This window comes from Arabidopsis lyrata (assembly GCF_000004255.2).
Source record: "Arabidopsis lyrata subsp. lyrata unplaced genomic scaffold ARALYscaffold_1, whole genome shotgun sequence".
In the NCBI taxonomy this organism is placed as follows: Eukaryota; Viridiplantae; Streptophyta; class Magnoliopsida; order Brassicales; family Brassicaceae; genus Arabidopsis; species Arabidopsis lyrata.
In genome coordinates this window covers 17,563,437-17,576,615 of record NW_003302555.1, presented here as the reverse complement: position 1 = coordinate 17,576,615, position 13,179 = coordinate 17,563,437, and the positions used below count along the sequence as shown (strand labels likewise).

General features: G+C 34.0%; 2 protein-coding genes across 2 annotated transcripts; one reads left to right on the top strand and one right to left on the bottom strand.

The window, feature by feature from the left end:
* Positions 1-8,113: 8,113 nt before the first annotated feature.
* LOC9327267 (pumilio homolog 9) lies at positions 8,114-11,248 on the top strand. Its single transcript, XM_021012413.1, is given in 6 exon segments — positions 8,114-9,030; positions 9,033-9,525; positions 10,002-10,164; positions 10,344-10,507; positions 10,605-10,854; positions 10,928-11,248. Coding segments are annotated over 6 exon segments (1,776 nt in total). The 5' UTR covers positions 8,114-8,429; the 3' UTR covers positions 11,033-11,248.
* Positions 11,184-13,179, bottom strand: LOC9327266 (annexin D1). Its single transcript, XM_021012415.1, has 3 exons — positions 12,974-13,179; positions 12,228-12,373; positions 11,184-12,143 (listed from the first exon to the last, which is right to left on the bottom strand). The coding sequence occupies exons 1-3, from the start codon at positions 13,047-13,049 to the stop codon at positions 11,412-11,414; spliced, it is 954 nt and encodes a 317-aa protein (XP_020868074.1). The 5' UTR covers positions 13,050-13,179; the 3' UTR covers positions 11,184-11,411.

Sequence of the window (13,179 nt, the reverse complement as noted above, 5' to 3'; positions counted from 1 at the left end):
CTTCAAGATGAACAGGAGACAACATAAACCTATCAACTGAAGACAGTATACGAAAATAGAGACAATAAGGATACAATCAAAGACTAAAACATACCTCTTCCTCCATAACTACCAAACACTTTCCACACGTAAACGGTTAGATGTTGAATGTTTCTATAGCTCCTTTTTACTGAGATTCTTTCACGTTCAAGCCAATAACTTTGTTTTTACCTTTCTCCAATGTCCACAGAACCTAATATCATCATATATATCTGCCTCTCCTTGTGACCTAACCCTAATCCACTAACCCAACTTGCCACATCGACAATTATCAGCCACATAACTTCTCAACAGTGGCCGACGCGTCAAATCGGCGGAGCAGTGGCCGATTTCAAACTTCAATCCCGCCGAACGATTTTTCTCTTCGAGAAAAGAAGAGAGGAGGGCAATGTCGTCTTTTCATCCATCCCTTAAATGCCTACTATTGAGAGTATGGACAGAAATACCCAAAATGAAAGTTTTGGGCTGACAAATGCCCAATTGGACAATAACCCCATGAGTCCATATATCTTGTTATGAATGAGTCATTGTTGGTAGCTTTTGATTCGATTTAGTTGTTTTATTAAAGAATTTTTGTACAACTCATTTAAACTTAAAATTTTATAATATTTATGTTTCATTATAAATGATGTTTACGGTTTTGCACATAATTTATAAAATCATATAAATTTCATTTAATTTACATATTTTACGCAAAAATTTCATTAGCTAAAATTAGTTCAACTAATAAAAATATATTGCAAATTATAAATGGTTAAACAATTTAAATGAAACCAAAAACAAATTTCTAAAACATCCATTAAAGTGAAACGGACGTAGTAATAATATATTTACTGAGATGAGTAAATGGATTGTTTAAACTATGATAATTTTTAGAAATCCATAGAGAATGAAATCTATATAGTCTACCAAATTTTGTTCCTAATAACAAGTTCAAAAATCCTGGGTATTTGTCTTTAATTTATGGATAAAAAATAATAAAAATGAATATCAAGAGTATTTTACAAGGAAAATTAAAAATAATATTTAAAATGAAACCAAAACATGAAAATTTCTAAAACATCAATTAAAGTAAGACAAATGAAGTAATAATATATTTAACAAGATGAGTAAATAGAATTTTTGAACAAGGAAAACGTTTAGAAATCCATAGAGAATGAAATATATCTAGTTTAGTTCATTTTCTGCCTAATAAAAGATTCTAAAAATCTAAAAGTTGTCTTTACTTTACGGCTAAAAAAGTAAGAAAAATGAATATCAAGAGTCTTTTGAAGTCATCATTATGGAGAAAACTAAAAGTTAAATCACCTTTTCAACTTCCAGTTTGATTTAAGCATTATTTCTCTTTCCAAGACTCATTATTACTTTGAGTTTTCTATATATCTATATAAATCCTTATAAACCTTGATAAACTTAATAATTTGTGTAGCTTGGTTTTTAAAATATTTAATTAATCTTTAGAATGGGGGGCTAATTGGTAGTAGTTCTTTTAATAACTGTTATAATTTGGTTTGAAAAACCTTACAAAAACTTGATAATTTGTGTTTTATGTTGGTATATAAATCTTATCAAACTTTATAAAACCTTCTAAAAAGTTTTACAAATTGGTTTAGAAAACTTTATAAAAACTCAATTAATTGCTCAAAACTAATAACCTATCTAGCTAAACTTTGATATCATATTACTTGCTAGCTCAACCACGCTAAGGACTAGGAGCATCAATTCATAGCCAAGGGTTCTTCAAATGAGATTCTACACCAATTTGATCAGCCATAGAGAATAAAAATTGATTTATCATCACAAAGTGAGACGCTACAATTTCATGTTGATGCATCAACTACAGAAAAAAAGAGAGTAGAATGATCAAAGTAGAAATTGTATATAAAATTCATTACCCCAATTAATAGGTGGACCCTCTTCAATGCCAAAGAGATGTGTCATGTGTAACACATAAACAATAAACCAAAGAGATAAACTATGTTTTATCAAATTATTAGTCTAATTCATATCATCACCTTAAGGTCTTTAAATACACAAAAGAAAACCACTGATCTATCCTAAAAATATAGAAACTGAATAATGAAAATGAGAAAGTGGAGTTATGGAGATAGAGGTCTTATATATATATCTAAGGAGAGAATAGGTCTTATCAATTATTATTGAAACAATGAATGATTCTTCTTTTCTTCATAACCGGTTCTCTACGGTTCAGCAGGTGTGTTGTGGTCTGGTTTCCTTGATAGAACCATTTGGTTTGCTTGATCGAGTCATTTAGTTGGCATCACCAATCTTCTCATTACACAAAATATCATATATAAAATTCATTACCCCAATCTTCTCTTTTCATACGTGAAGAACCCATATGGTTATCATATATATGAACCAAAAAGGCAAAAAATCGAGCCGGCGAGAATCGAAATACAATCCCCAGTTCTCCCACCAATGAAGAGAGAAAGTTTTCAAGCTTAGACATAAATCACCAAAAACTAAGAACGATTAAAAACGCATCTTGATCTAGAAATCCATATATGAAAACATTAAACTTATCCTCGATTAACAAAGAAAATAAATCTTTAAGAGGGAACTGAAGGAATTAAGAAGAAAACTTGAAAAAAGAGAGATTGAAAAGAAAGGAAAAGTGATAAAAATAAGAGAGATTTACTCAGATGTTATACATTTTATATGAAATTATCAGAAACATACAGATCTTTATTTTATTACTATCATATTTCGGGTATTTTTTTATACCCAGCGTGCCCCTGTTAAACGTTACAGGAAAAAACGTAATTACAAAGAATGCCATTGTCACGTCAGCAAAGCCGCGTCGCCACGTTAGAAATCGCTGACGTGTATTAATGAACTCAGCCGTCAAGCGATATAGCGGTAGTGACGGCTGAGTTAAGGTATGTTGCAGCTGAATTAAGAAAAACGGCTGAGTTATGAGCAAACGGCTGACTTACGAGTATAACCCAGCCAGAAGTTACGGCTGACTTACTGAAATCTGTCTGAGTTATGATAAAATGGCTGACTTTCGAGCATAACCCAGCCTAAATTACGGCTGAGTTTTCACCCGATGGTTGATTTATCAAATTTCCTTGATAGAATGCTTCGACACGGCTGACTTAACTTTCTCCGGCTGGCTGAGTTATCAAAGACGACTTAGTTATGGGATGACGTTACGGCTGATTTATGTTCGAGTGTCATAAATCAGCCGTAATGAGCTGGATTAACGAAAAACTCGGCCTTATTACGGTTAACTTAGTAGCAAAAGATTAATTACTAGAATAGCATGCAATGACGGCCGATTTATTAAACGACACGGCTGAGTTAAATATTTTTGGTTGAGTTACGACAGTAAATGGCTGAATTTGGCTGCCGTTTTTTCGTTTTTTAATTACTGTAATAGTATTCATGTTGCGACTGAGTTAAAGTTTTATTTGATGGCTGGTTTAATTAAGCTGATTTACATTTTTGTTTGGTGGCTTACTTGCCACTTCATCAATTAAAAAATGACGTGGATGCAACATTCCATGTCATCATCATCAAAGGACAAAAAATTAGGGCCAAATTTTTTCAACTCGTCTTCTTCACCTGAGTTTTTCACATCACCGGAACTTCCAATTCCTCATCGTCTTCCTCATTCTTCTTCAATTTCTTTCATCCTTCTCCCGATATGGTTGATCCGGTTCCGGTAATTGGGTATAGAAACACAAATACGTATTTAACACCGATGAAAGAGGATGTAGAGTTGTGAAGATAGATGCGGAAACAACGCACAAAAAACTTGTGAAGTTGGTGCTCGATGATAAAGTTAGACGAAATGTTGCGTCTCTTATTGTTTCGCGGCAAATTTACATGTCACGGCTGAGTTATATACTTAAGGGAAGGCAAAAATTTTGGTCAATTTATATGTCACGGCTGAGTTATATGTTCTAGGGAAGACGAAAGGTTTGGTAAAATTACATTACGGCTGAGTTATATGCTTAAGGAAAGACGAAAGGTTCGGTCAATTTACATGTCACGGCTGAGTTATATGTTCTAGGGAAGACGAAAGGTTCTGTAAAATTACATTACGGTTGTGTTATATGTTTAAGGGAAGACGAAAAGTTTGGTAAATTTACATGTCACGGCTGAGTTATATTCTCCAGGGAAGACGAAAGATGGGTGTAAATTATATGTTACGGCTGAGTTATATGCTTCAGGGAAGACGAAAGGTTCGATAAATTACATGTCACAGCTGAGTTATCATTCAAAGAAGACGAAAGGTTATATAAATTATATGTTACGGCTGAGTTACATCACGTTACGGCTGAGTTACATCACTTTACGGCTGATTTATAATACAGATCGGAAAGCAACATTTTTCTGGAGAAGACAATATGAAATTTATTGGTCAAATAACAACAATCAAATTAAGATTCGTAAAAATATGTTTGAGGGATACATAGGAGGAAGATTAAACCGTATGAATCAAAACATAGATAGAAGTAGAAATGTCTCCAAATAGATCGACTGAGAGGAAGATTAAACGAGAGACATGTAAAATCAAAGTAAAAGAGTAGCTATTCTTGATTTCAACTCAAACCTGTAACGAATCATGTAGAATTCCATAGATCTCTTTGATTTGGGTTTTGATTTTTGATGATTTTTTTCGTGAGCGAGGTTGCGAGTAGATCTGACGAAGCTTTTGATTTGGGACCCTATGGCAAGCGTTGTGGCTGTGAGGTCTAGGAAGATCCAGCCCAATCCTGCAATTTGAAGATCTCTGTCAATGTTGTACCCAAGTTAGTTGCAGATTATTAGATCTAAAAGCTTTTCTTGGATTTGGAGACAAAAAAAAAAAGAGAAGAGAAGAAATAACGTGAATTTGAGGAGTGTGAGATTGGTGATGTGGATTAATGACATGGATAATCAAATTTTTATTTATTATTTTTAATTAAAAACGAATTAAAAATTATTAATTAAAAAAAACTAATGAAGGGTGTTAATTGTAATTACACAAATGCTCAAAACATATGAGTAATTTTTTAAAAATATATGATATTCTAATAATAAACATACTTTTCTATAACATCTGAGTAAATTTTTCTAAAAATAAAGATTAATAGTCGCTTTAAAATTATCATCATGTAGAAAACCAAAAGTTGGATCACGGTTTCTAACTCTCTATTTGATTAATACATTATATTTACTTTATTTCATTTTTAAGACTCATTATTATCTTGTAAACAAAAAATATATTATTTATTTCTAAACATAAATGATTGATATGATAGATGAAAGAAGTGACAAAGAAAAAAACAGAGAAAAGTAAATTACAAATGTGTTTAATTGGTTAAAAAGAAATAAATAATTAATGTGATTGATATAAACTAGACTTAAAAAAATCTCATTATTCAAAACATGTTATAACTTGACATTCCTCGAATTATCTTAAGATGGAAATCAAGATTTCAGTTTTATACTTTATGGATTTTCCCAGGAGCGAGCCAGCGAGGGAATGACATAAGAGAATTGCATTTAGGCTGCATCAAAAAAAAAACAATAACAAAGCCACAAAAATTTATAAAAGAAAACAAATAAAAAAATGAAAAGTAACAGGGGATGTGCCTTTAGTCAAGTGGTTAAGTCCACTTGACTCCGCCTTCCCTACCGGAGTTCGACTCCACTAAGTCGCGTTACCCCGCGTAATAAGGATCGGCTATGGATCGGGCCTTGTCGATCCAAAGATGTCAAAAAAAAAAAAAAAAAAAAATGAAAAGTAACACATGACCAAAAATAAAAAGGGACACATTCGTATTTTCCTAATATTTCTCGGCAGCAGGCTTCAACATTAATGGCGAAATGTGACAGTAAAAACGACAAAGAGACAAACACAGCCTTTGGAATTGGACGTGAAGGTATCTCCGTACGTACACTCACACTACAACATTCTCTCTTTCAAACCATTTCTTGGCTCTGTTATATCACGATCCTAACGAGTTGCAAATACCAACAAGTCAGATGATATTTTTAACCAAAAAAAAAAAGTTTAAATGTTTAATGATACATGTAACAAAATAATTAAGGAGATTTTAAACAATGAAAGCATTCAAAAATCTATCGGGAAGATGTCTATTAAGTTTAATCCATTTAATAATGGCAAAGAAAGTAACGAAAATGAATATCAAAAGTTCTTTCGAAGTTTTTATTGAGTTAAATCACATTTTCAACCCTCAACTCATTTAAGCATATCTTTATTTTATGTTTTTTTCTAAGACTCATTATTACTTTTAGTTTTATGTTCTTTTAAATACAATTTATATTAAATAAGATTATCAAATTCTTAAGTAAAAATATTTTTTTTCATAATGATGATTCAAAAGAACTGAAAAAATAACAATGTGACCTGTTGAAAAAAAAAAAACAGATTAAATATTTTTATAATATATGAGAAAATAGCCATCTAACAAAATACAAAGAAAATACATAAATCAGGTACATATAAAATATTGATGTGTTTAAACAGAATAAAAAAATGTGATATGATGAAAGACAAGACTATATAAAATAGAATTATACTAAATCTCATTATTAAGTTTACAATGAAATCCGAATTTAGAATCCAATTACCTTCCTAGGACTCTAGGAGTAAGGAGTGACATAGGAGTGAGTCTTAATAATAACTTTTTTTTCTTAATAAGTTTTAAGCATCAATAATAAATCAAATTAAAAACCAAAACATGCCTATATAACTCGTTATGAATGAGTCACTATTGGTAGCTTTTGTCTCAATTTAGTTGTTTTATTAAAGAACTCTCGTATAATTCATAAAAATTAATTCAAGTTTTATTTTCTCTTTGTTTCAATTTTAAGTAATGTTTAAAGTCTTTGCACACAAATTAAGCAATTATATAAACTATATTTATTATATATTTTTATGCAAAAACAACATTAACTAAAATTAAGTTAACTATTAAGAAAAGTATCTTGGTCAAAAGTAAAACAATATTTTTTAAAACATCAATTAAATAAAACAAATGGCGTATGTAATAATATACTTAAGTCCGTAAAGAATTTCTTTTAAACAATAAAACATTTAGAAATCCATTGGAAATGATGTCTATTAAGTCTAGCCAATTTTGGGCCTAATAATAAGTTCAAAAAGTCCAGTTGAGTTGTCTTTATTTATGGCTAAAAAAATAAATATCAAGAGTCTTTTGAAGTCACCATTATGGAGAAAACTATAAATTAAATCACCTTTTCAACTCCCAATATGATTTAAACATTATTTTGATTTTATTTCTCTTCCGAAGACTCATTGGGTCTGAGTGGTTTAGGTTTAGAGGAAACAGAAAGAATTAAAAAAAAAAGTTACTAAGAGTAAACTAGTAGAAATTTATTTTTACTACTAATTTTGAGTTGAATAATTCTTCTACTTTTTGAGGAATAAAAAGAAATTACTTTTATTTCATTTTCTTTTGACTGTTAGTTTTTAAGATATGTTAGAAGATTTTGTTTTCTACTATATACATCAACCAATCAGACCCATTATTACTTTCTTGTTTCTTAACAAACCAATCTTTTTCTACAAATACCATACCCAAAAAATACAAATAAAAGAGAAGTAGTGTCAATTGGTTTTTGAGTTTTGAGTTTTGACGGTGCCCATATAGACCATTCGTGCGGATTTGCTATGAATTCTTTAGTTCACATAGACAACACAAAAATATATAACGTACCCAAAAATGATCATGTCCAAAATGGACGTCTACAAGATGCCCACATTTTTTTTTTTTCATGTATTCAATTCATTTTTAATTAAAGTTTATGAGTTTAAACCTTCTCGTTGGCTTACAGTCTCTCAAACTCTCTATGCAACTTAAGGAATGTTTTATTTGAAGCCACAAAAACTCACATTAGAAATTATATTAGTTTTAAGAGATAACGATACAATTAGATGTACATATCTTGCCGTCGCCAAATTAGTTTGTGGGAAAAAACCCAATTTTGGTTTCTTTGAAGAGTTCATGATAATCCTCTAATTAATACCTCTCTAACTAAACTCATCACAAAACAAATAAGAGAAATTTCAAAGAATAGAAAAAAAAAGAAGGATCAAAATCAAAAGGGGCAAAACTGTAAATCCAAATATTTCCTCGGCAGGCTGCAAAAAGCAGTGTTTGAGGCTCTGTTACGATATTAATGGCGAAAAAACGACAAAAGAGACAAACACAGCCTCCGTACGTACACACCCACACCAACAACAACATTCTCTCTCTCTCAAAACCATTTCTTGTTATATCACCAAAACCTCTCCGTATTGTTTCCTTGGCTTTACTCTCTCTTCTCTCTCTTCTTCTTCTTCCTTTGTGAAATCGGTTTCTACACTATCCTCTGTTTTTGATCTAATGTTTGGAGAGAGATTCATGGGTTTTGGAGGTTTTCATGGAGATTTCAACATCGGACGAGCTTCAGATCATCGTCCTCTTGGTTCTGATGGGTTCTTAAGGAGTCTCGAGACAAACCCATTTCTTAAAAACCAGTGTTACAACACCAAGAGTGTTGAAGCTCTGGATTTGTGTAAAAAGCTTCACAAAATGGGTATCTCTTGTGACATGAGTATCTGGACCAAACCGGAAGAACCGTTCCGGGTCGACCCGGGTGAGTTTGGGTCTAGAACTCTTCATGGGTCTTCTGGGTTTGACCAGAATCTGAGTGGAGCTTCTCAGATTCATGATGGGTTTCGTAACTTTTCCTCTGTTTGTCTGCAAAACAACAACTTTCATGGAGTTTCTTCTTCTCCAGGAGAGATGAGATTGCTTGGACATCAAGATTCCTTTAACCCATACAGATTTGAAGAGATGATGGCTCTTAAAAATCACAGAGATTATCTCTTGGACCACATTAACGAAGCCGTAAAGCCTTCTCCTTTTCTCAGAGGTAACGATGCTTTCAAGGGTTCGTTGATGTTTGAAGGAAACAGGGTTTCTCAAACCCTAGCCGCCATGGAAGTTCTAGAGCTTCTTATCCAGAGGATAGTTCTCTGATGAGTCCGTTTCACGAGATGAGAAGGTATTTCAAAGAAGATGAGCCAAAGTTCAGTACAGGTTTGCCTCTGAATCTAGCCGCCATGGAAGGTTCTGGAAAACTTGGTGCTTCTTATCCAGAGGATACTCTAATCAGTCCAAAGAGCAGTATTGGTTTGCCTTTGCCTATGAATCTCGTCTCTATGGTTGAGATTTACGGATCTGTGAACCTAATGGCCAAAGATCAGATTGGTTGCAGAGTTTTGCAGAAACTGGTCGAAGAAGGAACGGTTCTTGATGCTAAGGTTATATTTCATGAGATCATTGATCATGTCGTTGAACTCTCCATGGATCCTTTTGGGAATTACATCGTCCAGAAGCTGTTAGAGGTGAGTGATGAGGAACAGAGAACGTTGATTGTGAGTGTGTTAACCTCAAAACCAAGGGAGCTTATCCAAATCTGTCTCAACACTTATGGGTAAGCCTTCTCTCTTTTTATCAACTTTTAGTAAATTTGATTCATTAATTTAGTCAACAAGTCCACGAGCTCAATAGAGATGGAGACATTTCATCTTTTGAGGATTAAGATGAAATCTTTCTTGTTTTTTTGAAGAAATTGAAATCTTTGCTGTTTATGGAAATATTTGAAATCTCTGCATAGTTTGGTATAAGGTTTAGCCATCACTATCACTAAAAGAATGCAACATTTGGTAGAAAAGAATGAATTTTCTTTTTTACTTTTTGCTGTTTTTGGACAAACCAAAACTGCACACTTTAGGTAGCTACAAGAAATAAAGCTGAGACCTTTGAGCAAAACCCTTTTAATCCGCTTGTTTCTGATTTCAAAAAGCTGAGACCCTTTAAATTTGCTGGTTTTGCTTTGTGGATGATGATTTGTGACTAATGTGTTTTTGAATTCTGATTTGTGACTAATGTATTTTTGAATTTAAACAGGACAAGGGTTGTGCAGAAGATGATTGAAACTGTGAAAACAAAGCAGCAGATTGCATTGGTGAAGTTCGGTCTAAAACCAGGGTTTCTTGCTCTTGTCAAAGATCTGAATGGCAACCATGTGATACAGAGTTGCTTGCAAACCCTTGGCCCTAATGACAACAAGGTTTAATAGATGTCTCATCTTTTGGTTCATACTTAAGCTTTAATGAATGTTGTGAAATTTGTTGTTAGTTTGAAATGGAAGCAGCTACAAAGTAATGTGTTGAGATTATTGTCACATATCAATCTCCAGATTTTGTTTCTTACTTAAGATCTCATTAATGTTGTGAATTTTGGTGTCAGTTTGTGTTAGAAGCTGCTACAAAGTACTGTGCTGAGATTGCTATTCATCGCCACGGATGCTGTGTTCTTCAATGCTGCCTTTCAAACTCTGTTGGACTGCAACGTGAGAGACTCGTCGCTGAGATATCAAGAAACGCACTTCACCTTTCTCAGGATCCTTTTGGGTAAATTTAATCTCCACTTAGACTCTAAGATTTTTTTCTCTTATGATGATTTGGTATAGTTTGAAAAATTATTCTTGTGGTTAATGAAATTTGGCAGGAACTATGTGGTGCAGTACTTAATAGAGCAACAAGTTTCTGCGGTGAAGTTGCTGGTTCGGTTTAGAATGCACTACGCCGAGCTAGCAACTCAGAAGTTTAGTAGCCATGTGATTGAGAAGTGTCTAAGAAAGTATCCAGAGAGTCGAGCTGAGATCGTCCGCGAACTCATCTGTGTTCCAAACTTTGAATATCTTCTGCAGGATCCTTATGCGAACTATGTGATCCAAACTGCTCTCTCTGTAACCAAAGTAAGTCCAAATCAATACATATTCTATAAACTTTCAGAAACAGAACTTGACATGGCTTTTGGGGTTAACACAGGGACCTGTTCGTGCTAAATTGGTTGAGAAAGTTTACAGGTTCGGGAAACTACGGTCGAGCCCTTACTGCAAGAAGATTTTCTCCAAGACCATCTTGAAGAAGTGACTAAAAATTGTTGTTGTTGTTGTTGTTATTTTGTGTTTCAAAGATCGGATAGGGCTTTAGAGAAAACACTGCCCTTAATGTTTTTGTTGTCGGTCTCCCTTTTTGTAGTGACAACAACTTTTGTCAAACCAGAACTACTTGTTAGTCTGTGTTTTAGGCCAATGCTCTTTATATATATATAACTTAAGAGACCACACTGGTTCTCTCTCTTTCGCATTATTTGGGAACTCAAAACATACAACAACAACAACAACAACAACAAACAATGTTTTTGAAGAACGAAAATCAAATGATCAGAAACTCATCAAAGAGAAAGAGAGAGAGATGAGAGAAAACAGAAGCTATATAAGCTTATGTTTTTCTGCGGAGGATTGATTGATTAAGCATCATCTTCACCGAGAAGTGCGACAAGCATCTTCTCGTAATCTCCACGGGTGTCTTTAGTAATGGCTTTCTCCAAAGGAATGCTGTTCCTGCGCTGGTACTCCTCTCCAATGACCTTCAAGTCAATCTCAGCTCTTGTGGTCACAATTCTAGTGAGAGCTCCTTCATCGGTTCCAGTTTTGTTGATTGCTGAACGAAGAACATCAACAAAGTAAAGCTCTGGTCTTGTCAAGCACTGAATCGTTGACCTCAACAGTGCAAGAAACTTGTCATCATCATCGCCTTCCTCAAGACTCTTGAGAATTTCCTCGCCATGATCATCTTGGTAACGGTTAAAAGTAGCATTGATCTGTGCTTTGCTCCTTGTGGACAAGATCCTAATAACATCCTCATCGTTGTAGTGCTTGTCCTTTATTTTCTCATGGACCAGCTTAGCCTCTTGCTTAGCCAATGTCATGTTCACTTCATCTCCTTCGTACCTGTATGAGGTAACAAGAGAAACCAAAAGCTTTCTGAAGTCACCGGTAGTGTGGTGAGCGACGTCCTCTTCAAGAGACTTCTTGTAGCGAGCATGGTAAGCTTGCCTTGCGTGAAGAAGCTGCGTTGATGTCCTTGTGCAAGCTACTTCCATAAGCACTTGGTTGCTTGAAGTCCATCTTTTTGTAGCTTCATTAGCCAATAGAGCATCACGCTCACCGGGTTCAAGAGTCCACAACAAGATAGCTCTCTGTCCATGACCAAAAACCAATTAGGATACAATGACTTAACACAGATTTTAAAATTCCCCATACTTAAAAGTCCGAAACCGAACCTCGAAGTCGTTAGAGAGTTCCTTGTCAAGAGTCTTGAGAAGGTCTTCGCCGTAGGTTTCATGGTATGCTTGCCTGATCACCTTCCTCTGTTCAGCACTTCTGTGAGCCAAGATTGATATGATCAAGTCCTCGTTCGTACCCCATCCTGCGAAAAACACGAATCAGATTCACTTTACATAAGCATCAAAGTCACATACGTCAGATCCCAGAAGATCCATAATAACAAAACCGATGAAACCGATTCAAAGTATAAATCTCAAGATCTTATTAGTGTTGGATTACACATAACTACATTTTAGATCTACACTAAGAAGACAGATCTGTGACTGTGAGAATCAAAACACAACCAATCAAGATCTCTAGTAATCATTTTCATTATCAACATGATCAGACAATCAAAACTTCATTACTGATGATCAAATCACTATAAACACAAAAGATTGTTCTAGATCCCACAAAGAAAGGATATCATTGTCACTGATCCGATCCATGAAGGAACAAGCTCGATCTACATCATCATCATCATCATCATCATACAAATGATCATAAAACACTACCGACACAACATCCATAAGATCGGACCAAAACCAAGTTCGATCCACATAAAAAAAAAAGTCAAAACAGATGATCATACAATAACCCACCAAACCAAAACCAACAGATTCATCATTTTTACGAAAGGTTGATACTGATCATGTACACTAGAAGATAACAAAAACAGAGAACAAGAATCATGAAACTATACCTTCAAAAGCAGTTCTCAATTGCTCAGCATCATCAGAAGGAGCAGGAACAGAATCAGAAACCTTAAGAGTCGCCATTTTTCTTCTACTTAGTGGTGTGTATGTATGTTGAGAGTCGAAGCCGACACAAGATTGACTTATAAAGGGAAAGGCTAAGAGGTTTAGGACACGACGTGGCCTGTCCGTATATACCAAAATATCCCAAACG

Excerpts from the sequence above, each read along its gene's own strand:
- LOC9327266 (XM_021012415.1), bottom strand. The coding sequence starts at position 13,049 with ATGGCGACTCTTAAGGTTTCTGATTCTGTTCCTGCTCCTTCTGATGAT. Across the intron at positions 12,374-12,973 it reads ATTGAGAACTGCTTTTGAAG|GATGGGGTACGAACGAGGAC; the intron begins GTATAGTTTCAT and ends TGTTTTTCGCAG. Across the intron at positions 12,144-12,227 it reads AACTCTCTAACGACTTCGAG|AGAGCTATCTTGTTGTGGAC; the intron begins GTTCGGTTTCGG and ends GGTCATGGACAG.